The sequence below is a fragment of the Ostrea edulis genome, chromosome 4 (assembly GCF_947568905.1).
Source record: "Ostrea edulis chromosome 4, xbOstEdul1.1, whole genome shotgun sequence".
Lineage (NCBI taxonomy): Eukaryota > Metazoa > Mollusca > Bivalvia > Ostreida > Ostreidae > Ostrea > Ostrea edulis.
Genome location: NC_079167.1, coordinates 55,041,509 through 55,065,754, shown reverse-complemented (window position 1 = coordinate 55,065,754; position 24,246 = coordinate 55,041,509). Strand labels below are relative to the sequence as shown.

Sequence of the window (24,246 nt, the reverse complement as noted above, 5' to 3'; positions counted from 1 at the left end):
CACATAAAATGATAGTACTGTTGCTTTGGAGATGTTTTTATTACTTTGTTTGAAATTACTTGTATATTCATGCTCTGGAAGTGTACGTTAAAAACGTGGGAAATGTAACACAGCCGATGTAAACTGTGCATTGTGACGTCGTATTACCTGTGACAGGTTTTTTTTTTCTTTTCAAACCAAGTGATTATCAAAAACAACGAAACTTTCTTTATTTTTTAAATTATAAGAAATAACTTAACTAATTGAAATAAACATATTAACAGCAAGTGCTGTAAGTGAGAAAGTTTCCCAGTTTACTTTCGGAAGATCGGTGGTTTCTTCCCAGGTACATCGTATCTGGGTTCTCTCTTCCACCAATAAAAACTGGGCGCCACCAGATAACTGAAAAATTGTTGAGTGTGGCGGAAAACAGCAAAACAATCAATCAATCAAAGTGGATGATGGGAATATTTATAGCAAAATAAAGTGTTTTAAATCTATGTATAGTGTACTTAGAAAAGATATGATTAGAATTATCAATATTTTTTGCTCAGAATGACCCGTTTACATAACCCCCTTTTCCTCGGCCTAACGGTTTCCTTTGGATATTACACATCAAGTATTTTAGATTTATGTGCACATGTTATGAAATTTTTAGCATTATCTATTATATAAATTTTAATAGGCCTAGTGGGCTGTGAATTAAATTTACGTTTCGTAAGACTGCAAATTAATCGGGGGTTGGGGGTATGTGAATCATGGAGATGTAAACTATATATATTATAAAGATAATTAAAACATAAGGGAGTTTTTATTTGTATTTTATTTTACTTGTATATATTTTTACTTTATCCTGTGTCTGGTTAGCTTTATCCTGTGTCTGGTTATATCTGACAAGTCTTCGTTTCCATCGTCTGTCGTTATTACTGATACTTAGCGCTTCACGTATTCCAGAATCTGAAACGAAAATAGTCTCTTTTTAGATACTACATCAATAAACCACGTGATGCCTTGCAACCACTACCTTAAGCTGTCACCTGTAGGATTCAGTAAAAGTGACCTCTATAGAGAGATGACCTCTTAATCAAGGTCCACATTATCAAACGAAACCGACATTCTATGAATTACAAATCTACATACATATAAACTATATGTATATACACTTTCATGCATGTAGATTGCTACATAATAAACAACAAAATTTGAAACATTTTGATTTATTGAAGAAGACCAATTCACATACAGTTGTACATATGCCAGTCACTAATTGAAAAAAGTGGGTGAATTTTGTTCAGCTGGTGCATTGCTTTCCACATCACTTTCTCTTTCAGCTTTCCCTTTTAAAATATTCCTAACTTAATTAAGTTTTCCCATCATCTTGTTTTGAAGCAGCAGTGCAGGCACTTGATCCCAATTCCATCATTTTAATGGTTTCATATCGTTCTTTCAGACTTAACTTTTTCCTTCCACCCCTTTATATCAATTAATAATTTATTTGAAATGAACACCCATTGTTTACCTCTCATTATGATGTGATAATAGATAGCTATTTGTTCACCCAACATTAAAAATTGATCTAATTAAACCAATTATATTCTTGATCTCGCCTCACTTAATCAATTGTAAAAATTTATGTCATTCGGAAGATAAACTCTGGATGGAAGTCATATGACAATTCAAAATGTCTACTATACAGTGGGGGAATTTTGGTATGAAATTTGTAGACCGCTGAACTGTGTTGCACAAGTGGCCGTTAATAGTATCATATTATATGGGATTTTTAATTGGAAGGAAATAAAATGAACGCATGGGACAAGTGACTGCTGGATAGAGGTGACCGCTATGGCAAGGTTAAGTGTATATCAAGGAATTATATATTTTTGTGTTGCTTAAACAAAGCACTTGAACTTGATTGAATTTGGGTAAATATTTTATACACAGAACTCCTGGTTTGTCTATCTACCTCCTGTCACAGTTTTAAGCTAAGACCCTTTATTCATATTATACAAAGAAAGTGCATGTATGCCACAGCCTGATGCTACCTGAGGCAAAGTTCTACAAATTATGATCTCTATGTAAGCATTTTCATGGGTGTATTATGTACTGTTTGTGTACTCTTGTTAAAGGTGGGGCATAGAAATAAACACTGTTACAATGAACAATTGTTTGTTCTGTATGTAGATTCCCAAGGAAGCCATGCATTACTCCCATCCCGGTCTCTGTGTGACAGTGGCGGAGGAGGTGGCTCGACTGAAGAACATCTCGGTGCAGGCTGTCCTGGAGGCATGCTTAGAAAATACTAAAGACATGTATGGGATCTGAAAAACACAATGTGGCAAACAATTAACTCTAAATGTAGTATGTGTTCATGATGCTTTGAAACTTATCCTCTGTTTTGAAATTCTAGTCAAGACCATCCAACTTTTTGTCTTTTAATGAGATTAATAAATCTGTGAAGTTGTGTTTTAGTGAATAGTTACAGCATTTACAATCAGTGGAAATCAGCTGCAGTAATATACATATAGCTACATGTGTTTTACAAACAAGAGTTACAGCATTTACAATCAGTGGAAATCAGCTGCAGTAATATACATATAGCTACATGTGTTTTACAAACTATGGACATTCCTCATCAGTGAAGTCATAATAAATCCGATGTAGCTTGACTTTAAAGTCATTTCACATTCATAATTATACGCACACACACACCCCCCACCCCCACCCACCCACCCCCCCCCCCCCCAAAGTTTAGGAGGAGGGGGTATGCATGCTTGAATCACCTTGTTCATCCATCTATAGACATATTTGTCCAGAGTATATCTTTAACACCGATATGCAGGTTTGATTAAAACAGTATATATCATATGAATAGTCAAGTTGTGCACTTGCTATTTTGATTGAGATTTTTAGGTCACCCGAGTAAATTATTATACCCCCCGCAACAAGTTGTGGGGGGGTATACTGGAATCGGGTTGTCAGTCTGTCTGTCCGTCCGTCCGTCTGTAGACGCAATGGTTTCCGGGCTCTAAAGCATTATCCTTTCCACCTACCGTCACCATATCATATATATGGACTACCCATGGGATGAAGATGTTCCCTATCGATTTTGGGGTCCAAAGGTCACGTGCACTGGACATCGAAGTAGCAATATGGTTTCCGGGCTCTAAAGCGTTATCCTTACCACCTACCGTCACCATATCGTACATATGGACTACCCATGGGATGAAGATGTTCCCTATCGATTTTGGGGTCCAAAGGTCACGCGCACTGGACATCGAAGTAGCAATATGGTTTCCGGGCTCTAAAGCGTTATCCTTACCACCTACCGTCACCATATCGTACATATGGACTACCCATGGGATGAAGATGTTCCCTATCGATTTTGGGGTCCAAAGGTCACGCGCACTGGACATCGAAGTAGCAATATGGTTTCCAGGCTCTAAAGCGTTATCTTTTCCACCTAAAGTCACCATATCATACATATGGACTACCCATGGGATGAAGATGTTCCCTATCGATTTTTGGGTCAAAAGGTCAAAGGTCAAGCACACTGAACATTGAAGTAGCAATATGGTTTCCGGGCTGTAAAGCGTTATCCTTTCCACCTACAGTCACCATATCTTGCATATGGACTACCCATGGGATGAAGATTTGGGGTCAAAGGTCATGCGCACTAGACATCGAAGTAGCAATATGGTTCGGTTTGTCATGCCATTTGTTTTTTACACTCAGAAAAGAGGTAGTTTATACCTATTACCAACACCCTTTGGGAGATTGGAGTAAGCGGGGGGTATTCTTAGTGAGCATTGCTCACAGTACCTCTTGTTGCAATTGGTTTTCGTGCGTTAACAATTGAACATTTTTAACTACCATTCCAATTCTTAGAACAAGGGGAACATAAATTGTAAATTTCAGGACTCCAGCACCCCTAGGAGCGGGGCAAAAACTATCCAAAATTTACCAATTTTCAAAAATCTTCTCGAGAACCACACACATGTAAGAAAAACTAAATGCATATTGATGTAGAGCAAGAAGGCCTCTACCAAAATTGTAAATTTCATGATCCCCGGGGTAGGGGTTCTGACCCCAGGGCGGGGCCAAACTTGTTATATAGTGTTTGTGTAAAACACTTAAATAACATCTTCTTTAGTGCTATTGATACTACATTGAAAGTAAATAGATATTTAGAAAGAACAGGTAGTCTGTTACCAAAATTGTGAATTTGATGATCCCAGGGGTAGGGGTTTTGGTATCAGGGTGGGGCCAAAATGGTCAGTTATTAAATGTGTTAACAATAGACATTTTTAACTTCTTCTTGATAACTATCATTCCAATTCTTTTCAAATTAGGTATGAAACATATTTGGAACAAAGGGAACATAAATTGTAAATTTCAGGATTTCTGCACCCATGGGGCCTTAGGGGCAGGGCAAAAACTGCCCAAAAATGACCAATTTTCTAAAATCTTCTCGAGAAACACACATATGTAAGAATTTTTAAACTAAATGCATAGTGATGTAGAGCAGGAAGGCCGCTACCAAAATTGTAAATTTCATGATCCCTGGGGTAGGGGTTCTGACCCCAGGGCGAGGCCAAACTTGTTGTATAGTGTTTATGTGTAAAACACTTAAATAACATTTTCTTAAGTGTTTTTGATACTAAATTGAAACTAAATGGATAGAGCAGGTAGTCTTTTACCAAAATTGTAAATTTGATTTTCCCCAGAGTAAGGGTTTTGACCCCAGGGTGGGACCAAACTTAATATATAGTATTTATGTGTAAGTTTGCTGATATTGTATAAAATCCAAATGCATACTTAGGAATAGCAGAAAAGGATTTACAAAAAAATGGTGAATTTCACAACCCAGGATTATGACTTTAGGATGAGTCCAAATTAGTCATATTTTGATGTTTTAACTTAATACACCTATTATTTAAAGCCTTTCATCAGTGTATGCACTTTTGAGGGCAGTGAAGTTTTAAGAACACATCTTGTTTTATACTGTTGCTGAACATTAGAATTTAGCTTGGATATTCAGAACAGAAAATTTTTTCTAAGATTTCATAGCCCATGGAAGTAGTGATACTTTTTCACTAGTATTCAGGTGACCAATAAGGCCTGTGGGCCTCTTGTTAACATTCAAGGAAGTTGTGGAATTTATTTTTTTTTCCATTTTGAGGGAGGGGGTGTCATTTTCTAGAATATATCTTAACAAGAGACCCATAGGCCACATCGCTCACCTGATTCACCTTGGCCCATATTTATATTTGCGTGTAAAAATTTGAATCTCTATTGTGGCCCCACCCTACCCCCAGGGACCATGATTTTAACAAACTTAAATTTGCACTGTCAGAAAGCTGCCATGTGAATTTGAACTTTTCTGGCTCAGTGGTTCTTTTAGAGATTCACATGTAAAACTTTGATTCCCTATTGTGCCCCCACCCTACCTCCAGGAGCCAATATTTGAACAAATTTGAATCTACACTATGTCAAGAAGCTTCCATGTAAATTTGGAACTTTTCTGGCCCAGTGGTGATTTTTAAATAACCCACCCTATTTTTGTTATTACATCCCCTTTGGAGGGGGCATGGCCCTTCATTTGAACAAACTTGGACCCCCTGTACCCAAAGATGATTTGTATCAAGTGTGATTGAAATTGGCCCTCTGGTTTTAGAGAAGATTTTTAAAATTTGTCAGCTTGTATATTCACCATTTCTCCCCTTAAGAAGGGTGTTGCCCCTCATTTGATCAAACTTCAATCCCCTTCACCCAAGGATGATTTGTGCCAAGTTTAATTGAAATTGGCCAAGTGGTTCTGGAGAAGATGAAAATGTGTAAAGTTTACGATGACGCCAACGACAGACAACAGAAAGTTTTGATTAGAAAAGCTCTCTTAATAATCCTTCAGCTCAGGTGAGCTAAAAATCAATGAACAGATTTGATTAAAACTGTATTATGTATATAATGAAGTTGTACATCTGTCATTTCTTTTACATACAAGGAAGTTATGGGTGTTATCATTTTACAGGGGGTTTTTGTTTCGTGGACTTGGTCACTTTCAAGATTTTGTAATGATATGCTTTCTCACAGAGACTACTGCTAAGTTTCTTCACGGATCACTGAATGTGGGCGGAGCTCATCTATGATCATTGTTATTTACCTGGAATTTTAGGAGAGGGTATAATGGAATCATCAGTCCATTTGTCTGTTTGCCCATCTGGTATGATTTTGTCCAGACATTTTAAAGAAATTATTGCATGGATTTCCCTGAAAATTTGTGCATTCTTTATTACACCATGATTAATGAGGTCAAAGGAATTTGGTGTATCCTGTAACTTTTATTTGGATGAATAATGTTGAACAACTGTCTTTCTGGTCTTCAGCTGTACAATATTTCAAATACCGGTATGCCCCTATATCGATGAGCCTCACGTGGGGTATTAGTCCCAGTAGGACAATTCTAGTTCATATTTATCACAAATGTGAATTTCAGAGCTTCAGAAGACTGGATGTTTCAGAGTTATTTTGTATTGGACATATATATTTTACTCTTGGCAAATAACGTTTGTGGGGTATACTGGTTTCACTATGTCCATACAGAGACCTACGGGATGAGAACAGGGCTGCAAGATAGATTATAGTTCAACGCAAGAATATTTAGGTCACCTGAGGGGGTCCTATTGTGATGAGTAATTATCTGTCTGTACTGCGTTAACATTTGAACAACTTCTCTGAAAGTGCATGGCCATTTTTAGGTAACCTGAATCACTCAGGTGACATACTGCTATCTGTGTTCATCGTGCATCAGTCCATCTTCATAAACTTTTGAACATTTCGACTTTTTCTCGTGAACAGCTCAACCATCGTGCATAAACTTTTGAAATTTTTCAGTTTTTTCGTGAACGCTGAACCAATTCTAACTAATTTTTGTTTATAGGTAAAGGGGAACGAAAATTGTAAATTTTATGGACCCTGGCTTCTGGGATCCAAAATTTGCAATCTTTACTCCTGGGCATGAAGCAGTCCAATTGTTAGGATGATTATGATAAGCAATGAGCCCTCAACCAAATTTGTGAAATTCATGACCCCTGGGTTTAAGGTTCAAGCCCCAGGGTTAGTTAGTCTTACATTGAAAATGCATTATATCTTCAAAAAACTTCTTTACCTCTGAACATCAATTAGGAGGGAAAAAGTTTGCATGATTATAATTAGCACCGAGTCTACTAGATTTGTGAAGTTAATGACTCAAGTTTAGGTTCTTTTATTTTCTACTGAATATTCCTAGAGTATGAATTTTGGGCCTTATGGCGAATTACCTAGTGATATTTTGGAAATATTTGTGTATTAATGATATTTAAAATATCATTCATACTAGTCATGAACTTGCATACAAGTCGTAAACTTTGAAAACTGATGTGTTGTACTCGGGTGCCCGTTAATTTTGTTATCCAATTTGGTTTTGGAGTGTAGGTAACCGATCTTGTAAATTTCATGGCCATGGGATATCGAGAGGTGGGGGAACAAAACCTTAAAAATATAAAATCTCAAGGCATCTAGCAAACGGACTGTATGGTCATGGTGAGCAAGGATAACGAAATTCCGGGATTTTAGTGATATGTATATTTCGTAAAAACGTCATTAGGGTAACCATGGACAAGTAATATATATATATAGATAATTACTTTTCGCAATGATCAGTAAAAGTATAGGTAAAAAATAAAAGAAGATACACGAAGACGTTTAGTAAAGCTTTAGCACTTTCATTTCATCTCCCATGGAAGATTTGAAATGAAAGTGCTAAAGCTTTACTAAACGTCTTCGTGTATCTTTTCACACACACACACACAGATATATATATATATATATATTACTTGTCCATGGTTACCCTAATGACGTTTTTACGAAATGTATATGAATCATATTGCCCTATACCAAGGGTCATAAAGAAGATGGGTGAACTTTGCGAATAATGGGCCTATTCATGATTGGGCACTGGTCCCGAATCGGGAGTTTAAAATCCGCATTGTGGTACCCGTAGTTACAAAAGATACAGTACCGTATTAAAACGATGTCCAAAATATTTAGAATTCAAAACAAATATATAGATCATACTTCAAAGAATGATATTTAATCAAAATCATCATCAGAATTTGTTTCACAGGCAGCATCATGTATATCAGACATTAAGCGGTTTTTCACACACATAATTACACAGATGCCTGGAGTACCTAAGATACCAAATGACATTACAAATATGCTCGCAACATCCAACAGTATGTTATCCGCATTTCCAATGACTGATGTGAATGAGAAAATTCGCATGTTTTGTGGTGTAAATAAAATGTGGAATAGCGTTTTCTGTATGGTGAAGTATTAATGCTTTGATTTGGATTCAGTTTTCCCCCAACAAATGTTTTTGAACAGCATTTACAACCTACTGGTACTAATATACCGAATATGATAAAGGCATCAGTTCTCGCCTCTTGGTACAACTCTGAGGCCGGTTTTACAGTTACACAACGCACATTTACTGTTAGATTTCCCAACAAATACAAATGGGACAGAAACGGACACTTTATTTGCTTTTGTACTGAACTGTAGTTCACTGTGCATTTTAGACAGACTGCACCAGTTGGTTGCATATTGATCTCCTCAAGTAACTTCTTAAGCATTGTTGAAATTGTTCTCTGTAACTTTATGTTTACCTATACAACATCCATACTTCACAGGAGGCCCCATACTTGTTTACATTTATTCACTTGCTGCATGTTGGAATCTATTACTTGTGATCGTCATTAAGACTGCATAAATTTAGCATGAAATCCCATAGACAAATAATTATGGGAAGTCTATTCATTAATAAGAAGGGGAAAAAAATTGTTATTCGAACCATAGATATGTAATCTGGGCTTGTCCAAAACTTCATTGAGACTGCTGCTATACCACCTCGGCTAAACATCCCATGAAGAATTTCCGAATTTCAAGCTATCTAAAGTCACCCGTCGTGGACATAGAAATTGTTTTGATAATACGACAAAAGTTATACACAAGAAGTAAGGTTTTTTTTCATAGAATGGGTAAAGTCTCCATACTTTTATTTACAAAACATATTACACCTGAACATGTACTAACATATTTTACTTAGTTCACAATGGAGACTTGGCCCACTCCATATGAAAATATGCTTGGAAAAGTCCAATTTACTGTTATTTTGTGCGTATAGGTGATTTTAAGGAGGATTTTTTTAAATGTTCCTTTGAAATGGGCACATCGAAAACCATTCTTGAAAACTATGGATTGATTGTTTTAACTAGATTGCAAATGTTTCTTTTTCTGGAGAATTTCAATTTTAACTTAGTCCCTCTGTGGGTTCTCGGCTCGATAAAGCCACCCATCTTCTTTCACAATTTTTGTGGAGAGCCCTCCACAAAAATTGTGAAATTTATGGCCCTTGGGTTAGGGCAATATGATTCATATACATTTCATAAAAACGTGTGATTAGGAAAGCCTTTTATCTAAATTGTAAAGTCATGAGTTGTAGATTGGAAGTTGTGGTGAATGCATTGATAACTCTCTTCGTGACTTGCGGGCACTGCTTTGGTGCCAAGGCAGATAAAATACATGCATGGATAAAGTGAAATCCGAGGTGACCTACAGCTCCAAGGATTGTCTGTAGAATGCAAATCGCTTCATTTCAGTTCTGTCAAAATGATTCGCAGGCATCCTTAGATGTCTATAACTATTCAACGTCTTCACCTTATGTTGAGCCACCATTAGGTCTTATCTCGGCCTCGTATGAAGGTTATGATCAAGATGCCTCACTAATTGCCAAGACAACTCTCCCCTAATAAACTTGGTTTATTTAAGCAAAAATTAAATGATACATTGAAATCTTCCTGTTGTTCAAACTGAAATAAAATATAAAAAGTCTTTATAACATATCCAACCATAGAACATATTAATGTACCTCGAATTACCAACGCGGGAAAACAAATACCTTGACACACCAGCTTGATTACACTTTTAGTCAGGTCTGTGAGGGAATCGTAGTTCTTGGTTGTAAAGAGATAGTCGGTACCGTTGGCGATTCCTTTCAGCTCCTCGTGGTTCATTTTACCCACTCCTATGGCTAACATAGTCACACCGTTTTCCCGCGCTTTGTGTGCTTCATAGAATGTTTTGGCTTTGCTTTTGGAGTCACCATCAGTGATAACAATGCCTAGTTTTCTAACATTTTCTCTTTTCCCTGTTTTCAAGAAGATTTTGATGAAACAATACAATACTGGATATACGTAAAGATGTCATAAATGACGCATACTTTTAAACGAAACTTACCATATTCTGAACTAAAACTGCGACTCCACATATGTTTAATGGCGTCCCCGGTGTTGGTGCCACCAGGTTTATATTCTATGTTGTTGATAGCGTTCTGCATTTTCACTTTGTTATGGTATCGCTTCAATTCAAAGTTGGTGTGAACCTTGCACTCGTAAGTTTCTACCCCCATCTGAACCCCATTCTTGTCGATGTAAAGGTTGTATGTAACGTCGCTGACGAAGCGTTTCAGTTTCTGGAAGTTGTCTTTCCCTACACTACACGAGGAGTCCAAAAGGAAAACAACATCTGATTTCCCAAGACAAGCTGAAAGACATGCTTTATATTGTTAGCTGGTTCTTATATTAATATTGTTAGTATCTATCTATCTTATTTAAGGGTCCAAAATTGATTTTAAAAATATAAACGAAATTGGATTTTCTTAATGTTCGTTGAAATTTACTCACAGTTTGGAGCTGCAAAAAAGAAAAGAAAACAGATGTGAGAATTGTGCCGTAGCTATTGACAGTGTAGGTATGAATGAATCAATAGTATGGTAACTTTTACATTGATCACAACACACCTGTGCACACCTGCCTAAGAAGCAGTGGCTGGAGATGAGCCAAAGCAGTGAAAGTGTCCACTCGGAACATGTTCTTATTAGAAGCCATTTTCAAGAGTTCGTCTTCGTCTACTTTACTTCCAACTCCAATAGAATAAATCTCCACACCCTGTTCCTTCAGCTTCTCGGCGTGTTCGAGCGTTTTATCCTTGTACGTTGAATGGCCGTCTGTGATCACAATGGCGATTTTGGGAATGTTTGAATCGGACCTCGCACCTTTATGGAAAAAATGTATAAATGAATGTGCGTCGGGTTGATGTGTTTGGAACTGACATTGGAATTTTTTCACCAGCTACAGGTATGCAGTAACCATGCACCGATTGTCACTAAAGTGTGCATGGATTACTTACCTTCTTTACTTGAGAAACTGTGTAAGCGCAAGTATTCCAATGCTTTTCCAGTATGCGTCTCTCCATTTTGAAACTGGATGGTACTGATGGCTTTCTTAAGCTGTGTAGAATCTCTATACTTGTTTAGCGGAAAAGCTCCGGTAACAGGGGTGCTGAAAATTACTATCCCGAACTGGACCGCATTGGAACCAATCGTAAATTCGTCAATAATTTCTTTGGTGAAATCCTTCATCTTCTCAAAGTTTTCTTTTCCTACGCTACCGCTAGAATCCAAAAGAAAAACGATGTCGGCTGCTCCCTTCTTACCACAGTCACCTGATAGAACAGAAGCATAAACGATCTTGAATATAATATTCTTCATTAATTTTCTTGTGCATGTCTATAGCCAGTCTGTTTGGAACTTGTGAAAATTACCAAAGAAATGCTTTTATTTACTCGTGAGAAGTCATTTCAAGTTAGAAAAACTTACTTGCCAGTCCTTGCAGTTCTGAAAGGTAAAAGTGTCTCGCGTAAATTGAAATGGATGGAATCAACAACGACCAGTTATTTAAATTGTGATAAGGTTGGCAGTAAAGAATGGACAGGTGATAACTGACTTGTACACGTTGCAGCCGCTAGAGTGCTCTCGATCATCTTTAATCCAACAAATGTTTTGATGTGGAAAAGATACTTGGAATCCGGATCGCTTGCTATGTCTTGCAGTTCTTGTTGGTCTGTGCCTTTCCCGACTCCTACTGCCATCAGCGTAATGCCACTGTCCCTTGCCAGCTTGGCTTGATTTTTGGTGCGGTTTTTGTAGGAGGATACACCGTCAGTGACAACTATTGCTAACTTGGGTGCCCCTCTGCGGTGACCTACATTCGAATTTGAAGACAGAGTCAGGAAATCGAATTTGTCAAACCAAATAAAGTGGAACTTGGTTATTTTGTTTGCCCTTTCTTTGTTATGTATCAAGTGGTTCGAGAGAATTCCTAAACATAACAGTGTGTCATCTTAATATCTTGGATACTTATTCATTTAAGATGATGTTTCATAAATATATGACCAACGACACGAACAGTTCGATAAGTCCTGGGGACGACCTCGGGACAAACGAAAAAGTTTTAAAAATAAAAATGAAGGATCGGGCGAACACGGACCCCTGGGTATACCAGAGGTGGGATCAGGTGCCAAGGACGATCAGTGAGCATCCCCTGCCGACCGGTCACACCCGCCGTGAGCCCGATAAGATAAGTCGTACGTTGAATTAAATTCATCATTATATTAGATTTGAATGAATCGCAGTTTATGAATACAAAAATTACGTATCCCTTGGGGATCCGGTTTAGAATAGGTCCTCAGTACCCCCTTGCTTGTCGTAAGAGGCGACTAAATGGGGCGGTCCTTCAGATGAGACCGCAAAAACCAAGGTCCCGTGCCATAGCAGGTGTGCCACGATAAAGATACCTCCCTGCTCAATGGCCATAAGCGCCGTGCATAGACCTAAATTTTGCCGCCCTTCACCGGCAGTGGTGACGTCTCCATATGAGTGAAATATTCTCGAGTGGGACGTTAAATATTCAATCAATCAATCAATCAAAAATTACGTGCAAAAATCCGGAGCAATACAATAATGATATGATTTGAAAATTCAATGCCGCAACGAAGGTAAATGAGTTGTGCTTGAATTGCCATGTACCACTGCGTCCAACGGAACATTTGGGGTGTTAACTATGCGGCGACCGGGGTGTTGATTTCTCACCGCTTCGGCAGCGGACAAGGCGAGCTTATTTCCAATTTTTCCAAAAATCTAATTAATCCATTGTCTAATTAGGTCTATTACTGCACGGAAGAAAGGCATAATAAGGGTTTCTTAAACTAACGACAAAGTAGATGTATGACTTGCATTTTTACAAAAACCTCCGCTCAATTTGAGAATCCGGCTCAAAAAAGAAAATATCTCGCGATTTGCGTCGAGGTCTTGCAATCTAAAGCGTTTGTCCAAATATCTAATGGTCCTAACCTTTAAAAATGTTACGAAAACACGTTCTTCATGCGAAGTCGAAAATACGATCAGTAAAGACTAAAATTAGATGTTGGGTATGGGGTGTTGATGTCCTGTTCCTCGTGGGATGAAGGCTCTGGTTTTGTTGGCATATGAATCATCGATTTTATGGTAATAGCAGTATTAAAAATGTCACGTTTTATTGTTCGGAGACCTTGTACAGATGGTGATTGATATACTACGTGTACATATATGGGTGAAACTGTTTTCAACATATATTGAAAATAACATTTCACAAGACGCCTGACTTTTTACTGGATCGAATATTTTATTAAGGACCCATGCATCTATATGACTTATTGAAAATAAAAATACCTAGCCGTTCAAGGTTGGACACCTGTGGCCATTTTCACAACAAATCCTGCGACTAAGATAAAAATTTAGCCTCTACCTTATATTAGATAGAGTACAACTACTATATATAGTATACCCTGAGTAAAAATGCAAGGTTTATCACTTGTGTATATACTTATCAAGTTTTGCTCATTCAGAAATATATGTATAATTTAGTGACCTTGAACCTTGGGAGAAGGTTTATATAGTCTGTGTCTGCTGCCTAGCCTTCCTACATGTGTGTTATACCTAATTTTAATTATGTCAACTTTCCCATGATTGCAGGTAATATTTTTCACAGGTACATACCGTTTTGGAACCACACTCGCGGTGTGCAAATGTACAGACAAGGACCCCCCTCATTGCTTACATGAATTTGTATTAAGGGCACTTGCTACACACAAATCGAACTTTTTTTGTACAAAATGTAAATGAATAAGCAAAGCATGTAAAAATAGCAACATTGCAAACTGAATTAAGTCCATTTGATTAGATTATTAGTGTTTACTGGGTATTTGTTTAATTATCAGTGTTTACTGGGTATTTGTTTAATTATTAGTGTTTACTGGGTATTTGTTTTCAGAGCTTTCTGTATAGTGACACTCTGTAATCGCTTAAACTCTTTTCATACATAGATCTAAAAATTGCTCTAGGTGCATCATGCTGATGAATACCCTATAAGGAAACTTCAAACATGCCGGAATTTTGTCAAAAACTGTAAAAATGTAAGATCTGGAACCCTTCAACGGGAGGTTTAAAACATTGTGTGTAGTAAACCTGTGTAATAAAGGCGCAAAATTACATTTATAGAAATAGAATTTAAGTAGACATGGTACACACACAATCCACACATTTATCATGAGAAGGTGGGGGGGGGGGGTTTACAGCGAATGTGGATCGAAACATCAGGAGCCTGTGATATGCATACACTATAATATTCCTCCAACATGATAGATGTCAACAACGATATGTGCTCTGTTGCTATTTAGAGGGGGGACAAATCAGTACCAGATGCTGTTGAAAAAGACTTCTTTCTGATATGTTCCAAGGCGTCCCCCGTGTTCGTGCTTCCACCGCCCACATAGGACACCGTGTCCACTGCTTTCAGCACGTCCTCGATGCTAGTGTGCTGGCTCAGCGTGAACTCGGTCTTGACACCGACCTCAAATGTTTCCAGACCCACCTGCACCTGTGTCGTACTCAATTTAAATTTCTTGACGACGTCTTTGACAAAGCTCAGCATCATCTTGAAGTCATGTTCCGCTATACTGCCCGAGTTGTCCAGAAGAAAAACTATATCTCCCTTTGTTCCGCAACTTTCATGTCCTGCAATTGAAAATATTTCCTCTATAGATAGATAGATACCTAGACTGATGCATAACTAGATAGATAGACTAAGGTAGATAGATTAAATTCTATAACTGTACACTACTTAGATCCATCTGCCAAAACTCACCAGAAGTCGCATAAACATATCCATTGAAGACGGAGAACACCAGAAGAATTGCACTAAAATCCATTTTCCCTGAGAAATAGAAATACTCCAGTATAAAATTGGTTTGATAATGATATTATGACTTTATATTTTTAAAAAGTTAAGTATTTATTGATCATTGTGTCCATGAATAGTATTGTTTCTATTTACGAGTTTTACTGTTTCCAGGGCCGTAAGTAGGGTTCTAAATCAGGGGAGGCAGGGGATTGGGGGCCGCCGATTGACTTTACGACTGAAAATGACACTTTTTAAATCCCAATTTATCATGTTTGTGTTTCATTTGTACTATGTAAAGAATCGTAATATGGTGTCAAAGACAAAGGTGCTTGTCTTCATTTTAAACATATATCCTATAATATAACATTTATATAATTTTATTTTCTTTTTTGCCAAAAAATCAGACGAGGCAGTTGCCTCGTCTGCCTCATCGGCAGTTACGGCCCTGGTCAGGGAAACGGCATATTGTTTTTGTTGTTTCATGTATCAAGTTCGATTTTTTGTTCATGTATATATTAAAATTTTTGTTTGTTAGTATCACTTTACATATGAAATAAGAGTCAAATTTACAAATACATCTATTGAAATAAGAATTTACGTTTGACTTCGATTCTTTAAATTTCAAAAAGAACTTCAAAATCAGTTTGTATTTGTCATAGAATGATAAAAAAAAATTACCTGCGAGAGCCACTGGAAGGATTGCGGTGTTGCCTCAATCTGACGCCAGTTGCGTGCACATCACTGGATCCGGTGTCAGTTGTGCGTGCCGAGCAAGCAAACCATATCATGCAAACTCGTCATTTGCGAAACAGCACTAACACAGGCGTTCTGATCTAGTAGTGGCAAAGATCAATACAATTTTTTTTAAAGAATACAATGGTATATTGTTTTCAATTTCTATGATTATTGGGATTATCTAGACGAGCTTAACTTTCGATTATGTTAAGTGCGCACACACACACAGAGGGAGGGGGGGGATGTCCCTCTGTTTATAAATGAGAGTCATTATAACGTGTAGCTATTACGTTTTTATGAATTTATATTTAAATTTAGTTAGTCACGTCTGTGTGTGCTCTCACAGTCACTCTGGTATAGAAGTACATGTAATTGCAATCCGTGTTAATCAACATATTTAGTATTGCTTAAACTCTCTCTCTCTCTCAATTCTAAATATAATCTCTCTCTCAATTCTAAATATAATCTCTCTCTCTCTCTCTCTCTCTCTCTCTCTCTCTCTCTCTCTCTCTCTCAATTCTAAATATAATTCTACAGAGATAGCATAATTTGTAACAATTTCTCTAAAGATCAACTGCGAAACGTACGAACATTCATTATAATATTCTTGAAATATTTTTTATATTTATATTGATTTATCATGTAGCGACATAGGTGCAGGTCCCAGTGCGAGGAGTTATTGTTCATATACTTTAAATGAGTTACATCTTTAGATATGTTTTTGCCTTTGATATCTTAGTCTATTTCCCACCCTCACCACTTCTTGATCACACGTATTGCGTAATACTAGTGATCTATGAGTGGCGGGGACCAGACCATAGGTATCTCTACAAATTGTAACGATAGCAACTTTCTCATGAATGCGTTGCAGTTGTAAGCATATGTTGTATGAATACAGATAAATGTAGTACGTCTATATCAATGGCTAGGATTTCCGACAGAAAAGAAAGTACATGTATAGAATGTAAATTTTAAGAATAAATTTCATTTGAGAAAATACATGAGGGTATGAACGGTGACGCTTCACACCGACATGTTTCATGAAACACATTGCCCCGCACTTCATTCATACCCTCATGAATGTATTTTAAAAGATGAATTTTATTTCTTTAAATATCTGGATTTCCTGGGGGGGGGGGGGGGGGTTAAAAGTCGAAACTTGCTCATAAGTCTTGAGATTTTGCTCAGATAAAAGTAGTTTGAGAATTTTTCGAGAAATCCATACATGGATATCTAGTGGGTACAAAGGGAATGGAGCGCCAAAGTAATATAAACTCAAATAATTGAAGATATCTGTAATGAAAGTAAACTTATTCGAGCCCACGGTTTATCTTTTCTAATATGAGTCTTTTGATTCACATAAACCTGTCGAAACGTGCACGATTTTATTAGAAGCTGATGACCCAAGATATATATATATATATATATAGATAGATAGATAGATAGATAGATAGATAGATAGGAATGAATGTAGTTTTTTAAGGGGCGTTGTGTAATGTCTGTTTGATAAGAGATCGATCGTTAAGTTCTGTAGTGTTTCCATGAAATTAAATGAAAACTGCAACTGCAAGAATGGAATTTGTTAGGATTTACATAAGCGGAGCCCACAGCACAGGCAAAACCACAGTTATAAATGATCTCCGACCCCATCTTCCTGGAGTAAGGGTGGAAATGGAAACGGCAAGGCAGATCATAAAAAAGCACGGATGGAAACGAGAGGATTTCGACCCAAAACAGTGTCCTCATATTTTCGAACAATTGAATAGCGAAATTCTTTTGGCGAATATCAAAATCGAAAAGGAAAACTTTCTTGAAAAAAGAGGTTTGTAATGAAGGATACTGTTATGATGAAGAATATGTTGTCTGCCACACCCTGAGTCAGAGACCGTACTCATTTGATGGTCGGTGGTTTCCAGGCTGAATTACAATTACACGTCTTGTTTCTAGATATCCTACCAAACGATTGACATTTTGTAGGGTTTTATTCTCGGGGGAGGGGGGTTACCATTCTCTTCCTCTTTCCCAGAATATATCGCTGCCTTTACTTTTCTCTCTCCTGTGGAAAAAAAACAACAAACAAAATTAAAACACACACACTTACACAACCAAACCAAGAAAAGAAAAAAAACTATCCTGTAGTTGAGTAGGTTTTATGTTTATTGTATCTATTTTAATGTCCCCGTAATAGGAGATTCGGGGGCGTGTAGTTTTTGGTACATCTGCCTATATTTTGATCCGCGAAAACGTAACCTTGACTATAACTTTTGGATTGTAATAGGACTTCCATACGTGTATTCCTTGTGACAAGTATAGACCTTTCTTTGGGTACCAAGATATGTGACCTTCACCTCGGAGTTTAACATATTTTTGAGAAACTTTTACCTAGGCCACAAGTTTTGAATGTTTGGTGATGGGGCTTTCATATTTTACATGTGTAATCCTTTTGACAATTTTTTTTCAGGTAACAAATTCTTTTAGCTCTTAACCTTTAAGTTTGACCTACTTTTGACAAACTTTAACCTATACCATGACTTTTTAATGGTTAGTGATATGGCTTTCATATTTCACATGTGTGTTCCTTGCGACAAGACCTTTTTAGGTCACCTGAGTAAACTCAGATGATCTATTGCAATTGGTCAGCGTCCGTTGTGCGTTAATAATTGAAATTTTTTAACTTCTTGATAACTAACATTCCAATTCTTTTCAACGTTGGTATGAAGCATATTTGGGACAAGGGTGACATAACTTGTAATTTTCAGGACTCCTGCATCCCCGGGGGCTTAAGGGCGGGGCAAAAATGGTCAGTGGTTAAATGAGTTAACAATGAACATTTTTTAAAAACTTCTTGATAACACCATTCCAAAGTAGACCTTTCATATCTTGTTTATATATTTCTTATAACAAGACCTTTCATATCATGATCTGTGACCCTGAACTCGGAGTTTGACTTACTTTTAAGAAAACATAACCTATTAAGTAATAAATATATTCGGAGCTTTTTTATGTGGGCTTTCATATTTTGTATATAGATTCTTTATGGTGAGACCTTATTCATTTTGTGAAACTTGACCTTGTGACCCTGACCTGGAAGTTTGACTTACTTAGCTTGGAGTTTTATATATTCTTTGAAATAAAATCCCTAACCTATTCAATATCTTCCGAATTATTTAAGGTTAGTACTTTCATATTTGGTATATAGGTTCTTTGTGGCAATACCTTATTATACCTCACGCAACGAAGTTGCGAAGGGTATAATGTTTTTTACCCGTTCGTCAGTCCCCTTTTTTGTCAGCGCAACTCCTCTGAGATCGCTTCACAGAATTTCGTGAAACTTTGTAGTTAATAAGGACACACTATGTAGATGTGCATATTCCCAGAATATTCTGATTCAATAATTTTTCTGGCAGTTATGCCCCTTTTGAACAAATTTTGTTTGAGCCCATCTGTCCTGTTCTTGCAGTAATGCATATCATTACCATTCATTATGCGAGGCATTGTCAAGCAATGTTGGAGCTTGGGGTGTGTGAACTTGCTCACCTCTGCTTTCTTTTTGAGTTTGGGGTCACAAGCTCAAAGGCCATGATTCAAACTACTCTGGACATAAGAAAGTATTGTCCACTCAATATCTTGTGAATCGTTGGGTTATAAATGTACATCAAACTTAGTAAACTGGTATGGGCAATTTTTAGCCGAGTTGCAACGAAGTTGAACTCGGCTATTGGTTTGGTGATGCGGGCGGGCGGTTGGGCGTCAACAATTGGTTTCCGGATGATAACTCGAAAAGTTTACAACCTAATCAAATGAAACTTTGATATATTGTTGGGTACCAGGTAAAGAAGACCCCTATTGATTTTGGAGAACAAAGGTCAAGGTCACAGCGACCGAATATAGAATGAAAATTTCAAAAAAATTTGGTTTCCGGATGATAACTCAGAAAGTTTAAATCCGAATCAAATGATACTTTGATATATTGTTGGGTACCAGGTAAGAAAGACCCCTATTGATTTTGGAGAAAAAAGATCAAAGGTCAAGGTCACAGTGACCAAATATAGAATGAAAATTTCAGAAATATTTGGTTTCCGGATGATAACTCAGAAAGTTTAAATCCGAATCAAATGATACTTAAAGATATTGTTATGTACCAGGTAAGGAAGACCCCTATTGATTTTGGAGAAAATAGGTCAAAGTCACAGTGACCGAAAATAGATTTAAAATTCCAAAAAAAAATTGGTTTCCGGAGGATAACTCGATTTTTTTTTTATTTGAATCAAATGAAACTTGGATATATTGTTGGATACCAGCATAGCAAGGCCCCTATTGATTTTGGAGGAAAAGGGTCAAAGGTCAAGGTCACAGTGACCGAAAATAGATTGAAAACTTCAAACAAATATGGTTTCTGGACAGTAACTCGAAAAGTTTAAAACTGAAATTAGTTCTTCACAATTATAAATATGCCACATCATTCCTGACTTTACAATGTATCCCATGCAACTCGGCTCATGCACCCCTGGGTGCATATATTGATTTTTTTTACCATCATTATATACATTTTTTTTTAGATAAACAAAACCGATGATTGATTGATTGAATATTGTTTAACGTCCCTCTCGAGAATATTTCACTCATATGGAGACGTCACCGTTATCTGTGAAGGGCTTTAAATTTAGGTCTATACTCGGCTCTTATGGCCTTTGAGCAGGGAGGGATCTTTATCGTGCCACACTTGCTGTGACACGGGACCTCGGTTTTTCCGGTCTCATCCGAAGGACCGCCCCATTTAATCGCCTTTTACGACAAGCAAGGGGTACTACGGACCTATTCTAAGCTGGATCCTCACGGGATCAAAACCGATGAACGAGCCTCATCCTTAATCAATAAATACAGTAAAGAATCTATGTCTCTACCTTAGAATTCATTAACATGGTACCTAAATGCACCTGTAAGCAAGAGAACCTTTTCAAACTTTTGAAGGACATTAATAAAGACTGTCGAAACTGTACGCAGGACATATATGAATATATCAGGACTCGGGGCTATGTAATAGTACATAATTATATACAATGTATATCTATCTATCTATATATATATGATGTAGGTTTTGTTTGTGACCGGTGCCTGGACTCAATGGCGTACGTAGAAATGTATGTTGGACCCGAAGCGTTGGAGAGGATCAACGAGACAGAAGGACTACAAGACATGATACCGAGGTAGATGTATACATACTACTGGTACCGATATAAACCATTTTGGTGTAAATCTTTGGGGGTAGGGGTTGACATGGGTTCAACTCTTCCTCCCACCCACCTTTTCTCTGCCCCCATCCTCTCTACCATGCACCCATCTATAAAGTAAACACACGGCTGAAGAGGATTGCTACTGTTCTAGTGTTTATACGTAACTTTTTTTTTCTCCATTTAGGTTGCGGTCGTCTTTGATATTTCTGATAGAGCCTCAGCCTGAGTGTATCTCTGATGACAATGTTAGACTAGTGTCGACGCTTGATGAGCTACTGACGTATACAGTACACCTAAAACGCCTGTATGACCACCTGAGTATTCCTTATGTTACAGTGGATATGCTTGATCGAAAGGAACGTATATCATTCATTCTCAACCATGTAGAAACCAAACGATCACGTGAACATTACTGAGATCCTGGTCCAACTAAGACGGAATGATCGTCGACGGCACAATCCCTCAAAAGGGGGTAGTGGTGGAAACTTGGTTTTTTTTAATGAAGCAAAATGATGAACTTTGTTAAAGTTGATAAAAATGGAGGGAATTCCCTCCTCCTAAAATTTGCTATTGACATTGTTAATATGTATTTATTTACTTACGTATTTTATACTACTGTTAGTACATGTATTTGATACATGTAGATATAGAAGAATTATATCTTGTGATTAAACAAATTAGAAAAGAAAAGAGAAGGAATATGTTATATGTAACAGTTTAATTGTATTACTACAAAAGCCTATTGAGCTCATTTTCGTCCCTGAAAAAAGTGTAACTTTTGTGTTGTAATGCGAATTAACGCTAAACTTTCTAGAATAAACGCATGACTTTCGCGTTATAACGCAAAACTTTGGCGGAAAAAACCGCGTATTTTTCGGTAACTTATAAATGCATGAACGTCAGACTTCGTTCATTGTACTAACCACGGGTTCCTGACTACCTGTATTACATTACTTATATTCATAGAATATTTTGCACGCTAACGCTAACACGCCTATATATAACACACGCGTATTTCAAAATGTTTGGCAAATATATTGAAGTTTAGCGTAAGAACGCGCAGTTTTTGCATTATGTAACGGAAAAGTTGCGCGTTTATTCGCGAACTTTTCGCGTTATAACGCGAAAGTTACGCATTTATTCGAGTTACAACGTTAAAAAAAATTTCAGCTACAAAAATCAGATCAATGGGCTTTCGTAAATTACAGACATTTGTGACCCAAGAATTTTCGCTGGCTCAAAGGTATGTTAATAGTTTTAGCGGAATATCTTTTGGCGGACATGGAAGAGTTATCTCCTGCAAATACTGAAGTCGAAAGCTATCCACTAAGCAACATGATAGTATAACAAGTCGGGTACTGTTTTGACAGGTCGACATGTCAGATGAGTATGTTGACTTTGCAGATCGTGATGTGGACTTGACAGAAAGATGTCAACAAATTGCAGTAATTTAACAATAAAATGCTTTCTTTGTCGTTTCATCGGCTGATGAAGGTAGCTAGCATTGCAGAAAAAAATTCATAAGCGGGTTATGTTAATTTTTCTACATTGATTGCTACCTTCTTCATCCGATGAAACATCAAAGAAAGACATTTTATTGTTTATGTATCGTTTTAAAATATAAACTAGATTAAAGTACTAAACTACCATATGGTTGACCCATTCGTTACGTTAAACGGAACAGCCAAAGCACCCTTTGACCTTGATGACGCTCCATATTTGGTAATTATTAAACAGACAGGTGGTGCTAAAGAAAACCGGATCGAACTAGTTTGCAACAAACATGCACTCATCGTCTTAGTTGAAAGCAATGTCAAGAGAAAAGATTCAGTGAATGTAAATATAAACTAGTATCAGAATTAAAAGACGATGAGAAAATATGAACAGGTTTTTCTTTTTTATTTATAAGTTGACATAATCATCACACAAGTTGACGTGCGGTAATTGTCGAACAAGTGATGGCAGAAATATGCCACCATACTTAATGGCAATGAATACCTAATATGGAATACATACTATGAAACATGGCTGTCATCACTAAACGCATCATTACTGCAGTACAAATTATCTTTTTGCCACTGTAGACAGTGCACATGTCCACGAAAGAAAAAGTCAATCATAGTTTTGTCTATCACTGGTTTCTTTTATGCCACACAAAATATTCTAGAGCTCAAGTATTATTTGATATTAGCATAAAAAACAAGAAATGTATGTAAAACATATATGTTCCCCATGGTTCAGAGTTGAAAAGGGTTATACTCATGCATCATTTAATTAATAGTAGTGCCAAACCAATGCAAGATATTTAGCAGACAATATGTTTCTATGCCAGGAGTGGATTGACCATGTGATTTAAAAATCAAAGGGGTCGTCTTCTCCTAAAGATGTACCAGTGTACCAAGTTTAATGTCTGGCAAGCAAAGGGTTCTCAAGATATTGAGCGGACAGTACATTCCTATGTCCAAGTTGACCTTTGACCATGTTACCTCAAAATCAGTAGGGGTCATCTTCTCTTGAAGATGTACCAGTTGATGTCTGTCAAGCAAAGGGTTCTCTAGACATTGAGTGGTTAGTATATTCCTATCTCCAGTTTGACCATGTGACCTCAAAGTCATCTACTCCTCACAATGTATTGGTGTACCAAGTTTAATGTCTGTCAAGGAAAGGTTTCTCAAACTATTGGGCAGACAGTATTTTCCTATGTCCAGAGTGGATTGACCCTTGGACCTGAAAATCAATAGGGGTCCTCTTCTACTCATAAACAACCCACATATAAATATCATTACAATCCAAGTAAATGGTTCGAAAGATACTGAGTGGACAACATGTGGTCTACCAACCAACAGGTGCAAAGCAATATGCCCCTCTTCTTTAAAGGGGGGCATAAAAATACTTAATTTGGAAAGTGTTTTTTTTTTCATTTCAAGTATAGGTAAAATATATTTTAGAATTTGAATTTTCAGAGAAAAATTAAAACATCTAAAGATACTTGTCTCGATCATTTCCATAAACTTCTTTATGTTTTCATTTTTATTTTCAAGGATATAAAGATGTAAATACATGAATTTTGAAGAAAAAACTAAAGTTAAAGGCACAAAGTTTACTCACGATTTAAAGGCCAATGTGCAAGGTATCGCAATATA

At 37.0% G+C, this 24,246-nt stretch overlaps 3 protein-coding genes across 3 annotated transcripts in view; 2 read left to right on the top strand and 1 right to left on the bottom strand.

Moving 5' to 3' along the window:
• LOC125669048 (uncharacterized) overlaps positions 1–2,441 on the top strand; it is a 39,846-nt gene extending 37,405 nt beyond the window's left edge. The window contains exon 11 of the mRNA XM_056163034.1: positions 2,161–2,441. Within this exon, the coding sequence (XP_056019009.1) occupies positions 2,161–2,301 (141 nt within the window). The 3' untranslated portion in view covers positions 2,302–2,441. The remainder of the gene's footprint in view (positions 1–2,160) is intronic.
• Positions 2,442–9,799: 7,358 nt separating this feature from the next.
• LOC125670809 (cartilage matrix protein-like) lies at positions 9,800–15,898 on the bottom strand. The gene is made up of 10 exons (XM_056163033.1): positions 15,813–15,898; positions 15,099–15,167; positions 14,651–14,968; positions 11,862–12,119; positions 11,735–11,752; positions 11,266–11,580; positions 10,877–11,131; positions 10,761–10,769; positions 10,315–10,620; positions 9,800–10,225 (listed from the first exon to the last, which is right to left on the bottom strand). The coding sequence occupies exons 2-10, from the start codon at positions 15,160–15,162 to the stop codon at positions 9,801–9,803; spliced, it is 1,968 nt and encodes a 655-aa protein (XP_056019008.1). The 5' UTR covers positions 15,163–15,167; positions 15,813–15,898; the 3' UTR covers position 9,800.
• A 1,409-nt stretch (positions 15,899–17,307) lies between these two features.
• On the top strand, positions 17,308–21,793 carry LOC125672221 (uncharacterized). Its single transcript, XM_048908383.2, has 3 exons — positions 17,308–17,691; positions 20,965–21,076; positions 21,288–21,793. The coding sequence occupies exons 1-3, from the start codon at positions 17,421–17,423 to the stop codon at positions 21,517–21,519; spliced, it is 615 nt and encodes a 204-aa protein (XP_048764340.2). The 5' UTR covers positions 17,308–17,420; the 3' UTR covers positions 21,520–21,793.
• Positions 21,794–24,246: the final 2,453 nt, after the last annotated feature.

Excerpts from the sequence above, each read along its gene's own strand:
- LOC125672221 (XM_048908383.2), top strand. The coding sequence starts at position 17,421 with ATGAAAACTGCAACTGCAAGAATGGAATTTGTTAGGATTTACATAAGC. Across the intron at positions 17,692-20,964 it reads AAACTTTCTTGAAAAAAGAG|GTTTTGTTTGTGACCGGTGC; the intron begins GTTTGTAATGAA and ends TATATGATGTAG. Across the intron at positions 21,077-21,287 it reads CTACAAGACATGATACCGAG|GTTGCGGTCGTCTTTGATAT; the intron begins GTAGATGTATAC and ends TTCTCCATTTAG.
- LOC125670809 (XM_056163033.1), bottom strand. The coding sequence starts at position 15,162 with ATGGATTTTAGTGCAATTCTTCTGGTGTTCTCCGTCTTCAATGGATAT. Across the intron at positions 12,120-14,650 it reads GTCTTTTTCAACAGCATCTG|GTCACCGCAGAGGGGCACCC; the intron begins GTACTGATTTGT and ends ATTCGAATGTAG. Across the intron at positions 10,226-10,314 it reads CAGTTTTAGTTCAGAATATG|GGAAAAGAGAAAATGTTAGA; the intron begins GTAAGTTTCGTT and ends TCTTGAAAACAG.